Source organism: Jaculus jaculus, chromosome 3 (genome assembly GCF_020740685.1).
Source record: "Jaculus jaculus isolate mJacJac1 chromosome 3, mJacJac1.mat.Y.cur, whole genome shotgun sequence".
NCBI classification, from domain to species: domain Eukaryota; kingdom Metazoa; phylum Chordata; class Mammalia; order Rodentia; family Dipodidae; genus Jaculus; species Jaculus jaculus.
The window spans coordinates 114,850,343-114,859,745 of record NC_059104.1 but is presented as its reverse complement, the minus strand read 5'-3'; the positions used below and the strand labels follow the sequence as shown (position 1 = coordinate 114,859,745).

Sequence of the window (9,403 nt, the reverse complement as noted above, 5' to 3'; positions counted from 1 at the left end):
CACAAAGTAGTACATGCATTTGAATGATGGTGGATGTAGAGAAGAGAGCAGGTGGTCAAAGTTAAAAGATATGAGGGTCTACTAACTGTAGGCGAGTGTTCAAGTAATTGTGAGACTAATATTTTGCATAGTGACCTACAAAGACACTGATAATGGTTGTATGAAAGTGTCTCCCAAACCACCCATGGTGGCTCATGACTGTAATCCCAGCACTTGGGAGGCTGAGGAGGAAGACTGAGTGTTTGAAGTCAGCCTGGGTGAGACCATGAGATGCTGTCTCAACAAAAAGAACCACAAACAGATACAAAGGAAGGAATAAAGGAAAGAAAGAAGGGGAAGAAAAGAGAAGGAGAGAGGGAAAGAAGAGAGGGAAGGAACAAAAAGAATAGAAAAGAAACAAAAAGATAGCTCTACATTTCAAAAGGGATAAAACTGACAATTGTTCCAAAACAGGGAATGGCAGGAAAGGAAGATCTGTTGTTTTAATCTGCCACTAACCTGTGATTGAAATTCTACAGATAAGGAGTGGTAAGTTACAAGATATTCATGGATGAGCAGAACATGAAATCACTCCCAAATGCCTTCCAGTCCACTTATCAAAGTAATTTTGTCTCCAAATGTATGCCAGGTGAGACAATATTGAACAAGGCAGCTTCTGCTCTCTCTTAAACCCTTTAATTACAGTGTTCTAGTATTAAGTGCTGGTTCAGGGACAGCTTGCATTACAACCCAGTGTTTTAATCACTTTGGTTCTTCAAGTTTTCTTTCAGGTGAATTTTTTTTTGAATTAAAAAGAATTTTTTTTTTTTTGAGATGAGTTCTCCCTGTCTCCCAAGCTGGGCTCAAACTTGCAGCCTCAGTTTCTGAAGTGTTGGGATTATTTCAGTTGTTTTCAATGCATATTTCTTTTTTGTTAATTAAAAAATATTTAACTAATTTATTTCTTTATTTGCAAGGAGAGAGAAAAAAAACATACGGGTTCACCAGGGCCTCGTACCACTAGTACACCACTTTTGGGCATCTAGCAGTACTAGGGAATCGAACCCTGGGCCATCATTTTGAAAGGCCAGTACCTTTAACCGTTGAGCCATCTCTCTCTAGCCACTCAATGCATATTTCTTGCTCAAACGTTTTATTTTTACTTGTTTTTTTTTTTTTTTAAACCCCAAGGCTTACTTTTAGGTTGACTCTTGTATTGTAAAGGGAGAGAATGCCACCAGGCTTCTCAAGGCAGGGCTTAAAAGGGGCCATGCAAAGCTGAGGCTGTGTCACTTCTTGTGAAGTGCCCTATAAACACGGGACAGTGATGATGGCTAACAAGACCTCAGCATAGGCTCAGAACTGGGCCAAGTACTTTATGTCCATTGACTCATTTAATGCCTCAACAACAGACAAGGTGGATGTTATTACCCTCAACGCCTGTATTAAAGAGCAGGAAATAAGGAACTTGCCTCATGTCCCACAGCTAGACAGTGGGGAAACTGGGACCAGAACTCAAATCTCTTTTAGTGGCCAACATACAAGTTTGTGGTTAAATGCTCTTGACATCTGAGAGTGGCCGTGGGGCCCAATCCGAGAACCAGTCAGAGGGGTCACTTACACCCATTCCTCCCTCCAGACAGGAAACCTAGTCCAGAGTTGATTAGAATCTTGCCTCTCTGAAAGCCTGCTCACCCAGCCTTACCACACCAAGCTATCGCGATTTTTCCTCAGAATTCTCCTGGGCATGTCCTAGCTGGAGGAAGAGATTATCTTTTTGCTCAGGGGCCCTTTCTTTGCTTAATCCTATTTATACCCGTTTCACTTGCATTGCAGACAAAATCATTAAAACAAGAAGCCACATTTCTTGAGAAAAAGCTACTGCACTTAAAATCAGTTGTGCAGTCCTGTGCATATGCTTAGACACACACACACACACACACACCCCCCATAATGAGGGGTGAGGTGACTCTTCGCCTTTCATTTCTTATTCTGTTCACATTCACAGTCTACCCCTGTACCAGGCGCAGGACCAAAGATAAACCCAGAGGAATGCTTAGCCTGAAGTTAAGCACTGACTTAATTTTATTTATGTTCAGCATTTAAGTTTCCAGTGGCTGATTTCCAAGTTTCAGTGCTAAGAAAAGTTGACATAATTTTGACTTTTAAAAAACGAGTTGTTGTGCTGGGCATGGCGGCACATGTTTGTAATCCCAGCAATCAGAAAGCTGAGGCACGACTAGCCTGAGCTACAAAATGGAATTCAGGCCAGCCTGCGTTTCATGAGACCCTAAACAAAACAAAAACCAAACATACAAAAGGGAAGGAAGGAGTGTGGGAAAGAGAGGAAAGAAACAAAAAAAGGTAATGTCACGTCACTCATGGAAGCCCACACAGGCAGTCTCAGCCCTTGGGGAAGCTGAGGCAGGATCGCTGCTGTTTCTAGGTCAGCCTGAGCAACAGCGTGAGACTTTGATTCCAGAAAAAAAAAGGGGGGGGGGGAACAAACTGAAACAAAAGTAACGTTTTGTTTCCTTTGTTAAGATATAGTGAGTCGAAGACTTAGTTTTCAAATTTCAATTGCATTAAACCTTGATTTGTTTTCTTGCATATTAAGTGCAACAAAATGACCCAAATCATGTTTTGGAAAAAAAAAAAATGGACGTTTATGCAAACTGGTGCCCCGGACAGCATCTATTTTTAATCCTGCCTGTGCTGGTCGGTGAGGGCGAAACACGTCGTCTGTGGATCTCTGGGCCTCGGCCCTTTCCAGCGCGAGGGCCGGTCCGGAGCCTGGCGCAGCGGGAGGACTTGCTGCGGCTCGAACCCGGCTCGGGGCGGGGGTCGACGGCGGCGGCGTTGGCGCGGGCGGTCACGTGCGGCCGACCGGGAGTGTGTAGGAATGTAGCCGCGCGCAGGGAAAGTTCCCCGAGGCGGCCGGCGTCGGATCCGGCGCGGGCGGGCGCGCGGAGGAAGGAAGCGCGGCGAGGAGGCGGAGCCCGCAAGCGGCGCGGGCGGGCGGGTTCTCTCAACTTTTTAGTTTGGGCGTCTGGAGGCGAGTTTGTGTCTCAGTCGGGCGCAGCCGCGGCGGGGAAAAGAAAGGGAGGAAGGAAGGAACCGGGAGAGGAAATCAAGGGCAGAGGGGGAGGGGCGCCGCCGCCGCGTCCGGGGAGCGGAGGAGACGAGGGCTCGCTCGCGCGCTCGGGGGCCGGGGCACCCGCGGAGCCGGGGCGCGGGGCGCAGGGGGATGCGGGGCCGCGGCGCAGCGCCCCGGGCTTGAGAGCCGCCCAGCTCCGGGGACCGTCGTGCCGGCCCGTCCGGGCGGAGCCCTCGCGGGTCGCGGGGAGGCCGAAGCCATGGATCCCGGGCAGCAGCAGCCGCCGCCGCCCCAGCCGGCCCCTCCGGGCCCCGGGCAGCCGTCTGCGCAGCCGTCCCCGGGTCAGGGCCCTCCATCCGGCCCCGGGCAGCCCACGGCCCCGGCGGCGACGCAGGTCCCCCCGGCCGGTCACCAGATCGTGCACGTCCGGGGCGATTCCGAGACCGACTTGGAGGCGCTGTTCAACGCCGTCATGAACCCCAAGACGGCCAACGTGCCGCAGACCGTGCCCATGAGGCTCCGGAAGCTTCCCGACTCCTTCTTCAAGCCGCCCGAGCCCAAGCCGCACTCCCGACAGGTAAGCGACGCCCCGATCCCTGCGTCTCCCCCACTCCTCGCCCGTCGGGCGCGCCCCAGGCCGGGTTGGGGTGGGGGCGCTCGGGAGCCGCGGCCGGCCCGGGTGGAGGGGATCCCGCGCCCTCCTCCACCGGGACTCCGCTCCCCGCTCCGCAGGGAGTCCGGAGCTGAGATTTGCTCTTCCCCTGCGCGCCGGCGAGTGCGGCGCAGCCCCGGGAGTCGCGCTGTCCCCCTCCCCCGGGGTCTCCTTTCTCTCGGGCCCGGGCCGGGGCTTGGCGGGAGCGGCGGGCGCGGTGGGCTCGCACAATGCGCGCGCCTCCGCGCTCCGCACCTTCGCTCCCGCCGGCCGGAGGGGGAGGGGGGCCTCTGGCATCCGCGTGGGGGGACGGGCCCGCGGCCGCAGTGGGGTGCAGGGGAGCCTTCCTCGCCCCCACGTTGCAACTTCGGGGGCCCCCGTCGGGTCTTCTGGGGAGTCAAGTCATTGTCCTTTTTTTTTTTTTTTTTTTAAATCCCGTGTCGATTTGGGGCCGGGAGGGGGTTGGACCGGTCCTCTTCGTTTCTGGTTCCTTCTCTCGGTCCACCTCCGGCTCCTCCCCCTCCCGAAAGCATTTGTGGTCCCCGTGGCCCGGGCGCCCTGGGAAGACGGGACGGGGGCTGGGCCAGGCGTTCCTGGAAGTTGTTGATGCAGTCTCTGGGAACTAAGTCCGCGGGCTTGCGCTCGCCCAGCGTCGTGGGCTCACGTGTCGCCCTCCCGAGGGTGACCATTCGTTACCGGGCGCCCGGGACTTGCAAAGCCACCGCAGCTGTGCGCGCCGCGCCGCGCCGCGCCGACGGAGCTGCCCCCTGCGCCCGGCCTTTGATAGCCGCACCGCAGGTTGACTCACAGGCCCGTCCTGTCCGGTTCAACCGTGATGAAAGCTAATGTTTGGGAAGCGATGACTAATTCCAGGATCACCGTGGCTTTTTAACTCGGGTGCGGATGTGAACATGGCTGCGCTCCCCCTCTCCCCCAGCCTTCGATTAGTTTTGCCAACTTGATTCAGTGCAGAAGTAAAACCACATTAAAGTGTTAATATTAGGTTCTACTTTTTTCTTCTTTGTTTCTTTTTCTTTCTTTTCTTTTAAAGCAATTTGCCGTAGGCTAAAAAACCGGCACAGGAACTTTGCCCAAAAGTTAATTGGTTTTCCAAATACTATACAGTGTAGTTAGACCACTGGGGCTGTAACTTGAGTGGGAAGAAGAGAGTTGCCGCCCCCACCCCGGCTCCCCTCGTCGGCTGGCCTAGGGGCTTTCGAACTCAGGAAAGCTCGCCCCACTTGACGACAGGAACTCGGGTTAAGGAGGGGGAAGGGAAAAAATTATTCACCTGCTTTTAAAGATTTCAACTTGTGAAAGTAGACCCAGGTACTTTTCTCTCTTCCTCCTGGAAGCGAGTGTCTGGACTCACGGACTTAAATGTCTTTTGGCAAGCAGCCTGCAGACTTCCCGAAATAAAGCACACACACGAGCTTTAACTCCCCATTTTGGAGTATTTGTAAGTCACAAACAATGGCAATTGAGAAGTGCACTTACCTTTTTAGTATACGGTTCCAGAGTTTATGCCCAGCAGTTTGCGAGTTCATGCGGTTGCTCGCTTGCTATTGTTTTCTTGAAGGGCTGTATATCCGAAAATTGAACTTGTAGGTCGATAACTGATTTCCTAATTCACATTGAATCTGGTTGGAAACTCAGAAATGTACACGACTTGTGCTTTACCGCGTGAATCACTGCGGATCCCTTCCAGTGTCCTTGCCTATATGAGTCTAGAAAATTGTACATTTTTTTATAAACCCTAGTTCTAATAAAGGACCTAAAACTATTCGATTATGAACAATATACATCTATCTATCTATCTATCTATCTATCTATCTATCTATGTAGATTTTATTTATTTAGCTTTTGTGAGGTAGAGTCTCTAGCTGAGCTTCACTTGGAACTCTCTCCCTCTCTGTAGTCTCAGGCTGGCCTCGAACTCATGGCGATCCTGTTAACCTCCCAAGTGCTGGAATCAAAGGCGTGTGCCACCACACCTAGCTTTATCTGAAATTTAAATACCGTTGTCCACGAATTCTTTACTGTAACTTCTTGTCTCCACTTTTTTTCTGGCATGAAACAACACACCATTTTACAATTGTGAGAACTGAAGTTCAAGGAGATTGTAATACTTCCTCAGTGTCACACCAGCTCACGTTAGACTAAAACTAGACCTTTGGTATCGGAAAGGGGTTTTTTTTTTCCCCCCCCTGTCAAATAGTTGTAAATATATGTTTGGGTCCCGAATTATATCCTGATTGAACTGATAACATTGTTATCTTCAAAGTACAAAGGGGGTTGGGTTTTCATTAGATACCTTTTAAGATCATTTCAGCAGTTCTTTAAGTCCATTAAAGATTATATAATTTGTAATGACTGATTTATTGATTGTACTTGTTCATAATGAAGTAAAAACACTTGGCCTGGAAGAAAAAGTATGAACTATTTAAATCCCAGTGAAAAAGTGCATAGTAATCTGGGAATATTTCAGTATTTGGAAAAGCACCCATACTACTGAAGACAGTGTATTGATTTATTTTGGTATATGTGGGATAAGCACGTGCTCTACCCTTAGAACACTCTCAGCATTGCTTTGTAGAAAACTTTTAATACCCAATATGTGCTGTTTGAGGAACCTTTCATACTTCATGTCTTTAAAAGATAAAGAAGTGTGTTCAGTGCCTAGTGAGCAACCATCCTGTGAGATGGGCTGCTCATCTGTAAAATAGTGTTTATAGTGCCCATGAATAGTAGATAATTTAGAAGTGGTCCATTTGGACACCTGTGTTCCTGGGTCTCAAATACTAAATGTTAAAATTTAAAATTACACTTGATATTTTGATAATTAGTTGCAATGAAATTATATGTATCAAAATTTTTTTGTTTTGTAATTTTTCATTTTCATATTCCTCACAGGCCAGTACTGATGCAGGCACTGCTGAAGCCTTGATTCCACAGAGTATCCATGTTCGAGCACACTCCTCTCCAGCCTCCCTACAGCTGGGGGCTGTTTCCCCTGGGACACTCACTCCCACTGGGGTAGTCTCTGGCCCTGCAGGCACACCTGCAGCTCAACATCTGCGACAGTCTTCTTTTGAGATCCCAGATGACGTACCTCTGCCAGCAGGCTGGGAGATGGCCAAGACATCTTCTGGTCAGAGGTACTTTTTAAAGTAAGTGGACACCATCGTGGGAGGTAGTGATCTGAAGACTGGTAGTGGAAAATACAGCAAAGTGGCATCAAGGGATAAAGTACTTAATATTTTTATGTTTTATTTAATATTTATGTGAAGATCAATGGTCAACCATATAACTTTTTTGCAGTTCAGTATGAAAATACTAAATATGTAAAAACCCTCTTTAGTGTGGGTAATATTTTAAAAACTTGAATTTTTTCCCCTCCTGGTTCACAGCCTTCTACAGTCTTTTGTGGCAGTTTGAGTAATCTCATTTTGAGTTTGTGCCAGACTTGTTAATTAGCCTGGCAGAGAATATAGTGCCATGACAAAATGTAAATGCCGGGAATTAAAGACTAGTACAGTAGGAATTCTGTGTGGTTCTTATATCTACAGTTCCAGCTCCAGTGTCTTTCAGATAAGTATTTGATGGGCAGAGAAGAAAACAGAGGAAAGACTGATTGATTACTACAGAATTTAAATTGTGAAACAAAGTTTGATTTGATTTATTTGTCTTCCCCCACCCTTCTTAATCTGTGAGAGGAATATCAGTTTTGGGGACTGATATCCAGTCACTCATTGGCATACTTGCCTGTCAAGCTATCAAGTCTTCAGGAACAATTTCTTTGTGAAAATAAAAACAAGCCTCTTGGATAATTTTAATTTTCCCCCCAGCCTTTTAATCTTTAACAAAATGACAAAATTACATTAACCTGAAAAGACCTAAATAGAATTTTATCCCCTCTAATTTTGAAATGTTAGTTAAGACTTTAATTTTATGTGGCTTGTTTGGATTAAGCATGTACAAGGTACTGTCTAAACTAGTTGTTACAAAATGAAATTGTTTTTACTCCTTTTAACTTTTAATTGGGTTGAGGTATTAAAATGGAAAACAGTCTTTACTCAAATTCAGATTTGTCTTGACAATATGGCAAATGTAGCATCAGATAACACGAGTAGCAGTATTGGTTTTTGAGTGCCTTTGGCGTGTGTGTGTGTGTGTGTGTGTGTGTGTGTGTGTGTGTGTGTGTGTTGAATCTTAATGTGTATCTTATTTTGACTTACCTTTCCAGGCCAGTTGTTGGTACTGTAGTATAGAGAATTTTATGACTAGCTTGTTTACAAGAGCAGAGGAAAAGATTTGATCTTGGAAAGTTTCAATTTTTTTTTTTTTTTTTTTGTGTCTCTTTAAGTTTGTTTTCTGGTGTCCTGGTATCCATTTCAAAGGGTCAGGTTTCAGGAGAACAATGAAGGGCTGAGACTGGAAAGTACACAGAGTCTGGCTAGCTCATCCGCAGGAGCAAGATCATTTGTTCTGAGCAGACATCCACAGTAAATGATTGGAAGAGCTGCTAGCTGGGAGCCTGTCTTTGCCGGGGAATGGGAGGAAACAAACCGGGTTGTTAGGGAGGGAAAGAAAAGCCTTGTTTTCTGAACCCCTCCCTGCTGGGTCCCATCTGACCTGGGGGTTCTTAAACAGCTTAGTAGCCCGCTGGCCCTCTTTCTTTGGTTGATGCCATGTGACTGTTAAGTATAAGGTTAAAGAGCAACATTTACATTCACTTTAGTCTTTTGTATCTTATTATCCTTATAGGTAACCTCTGCCTACATTTTCATCGTTTTGAATAGGGAACATTTTTGAGTAGAAATAAACATAGTTCTCTTCCTCCCCCTCTTCCCCCAAGTTTCCTATAGTTCTTCCCTTGAGAAGTGTTTGTGATGAAAGCATTGTTAGTGAATGGGTTAATGAAGATGGTGGACACAGTCCTCACTCTGTTCACGCAACCTCCTCAGCCCCTCCAGGGTTCGGTAAGAGGGGAAGCAGGATGACAGAGGAGGGATGGTTGTAGGCATGGGCAGAGCTGAACTTGGAATGAAAAAAAAAAATGGCAAGAGGAGAGAGAAGATGGGATTTTTCTTTCACTTTTTGTGGGGCTTGTGGAAATGAGAGTGGGTTTCTTATTGATGCACTTAAGGAGTTTGAACTTTGTAGATCTTTTTCATATCATGCTTTTCAGAAATAGAAGCCTTCTTTGAGAGGTAAATACTGGCCAGTAGAAGCAGGTGAGCAGGATTTGTTGGTTATCTCACAGGATTATCTAGAGGGCCTGTAAGCACTGGAGGTGGGTAAATGGTATATGAACTACACACACTTTGGAGAAATATTATGAAACAAGGTTTTTCACCCCCAATTATCAGTCCCTTCCATGATGGCATGGGTTGTGTAGTTGACATAAATATTTATTGTATTAAACAGATAAATGAACTTAATATTTGTGCTATGAGTCAAAGATGATGAACTAAGTTTTTGGTACCCAGCTGCTATTGTGAAAGTTTATTTTTATTTTAGTCGGATATTTTAGAGTCAGCTTCTCTTTGTAGTCAGTACTTCCTTCTCTTTCATCTATAGATTCCCCTTACCAGCTAGATATGGAAGGAAGATTTAAACTAGTTGCAAATTTTACACTCATATCAATAGTGAGAAGGTAATCTTTCCTATAC

The 9,403-nt window shown here is 46.7% G+C and overlaps 1 protein-coding gene across 8 annotated transcripts in view; it reads left to right on the top strand.

The window, feature by feature from the left end:
- The first annotated feature begins 3,335 nt into the window (after positions 1-3,335).
- The window catches only part of Yap1 (Yes1 associated transcriptional regulator), a 116,583-nt gene continuing 110,515 nt past the window's right edge, over positions 3,336-9,403 (top strand). For all 8 annotated transcript variants that reach the window (XM_045145337.1, XM_045145335.1, XM_045145336.1 and 5 more), the window contains exons 1-2: positions 3,336-3,653; positions 6,642-6,898. In XM_045145337.1, the coding sequence (XP_045001272.1) occupies positions 3,336-3,653; positions 6,642-6,898 (575 nt within the window). The remainder of the gene's footprint in view (positions 3,654-6,641; positions 6,899-9,403) is intronic.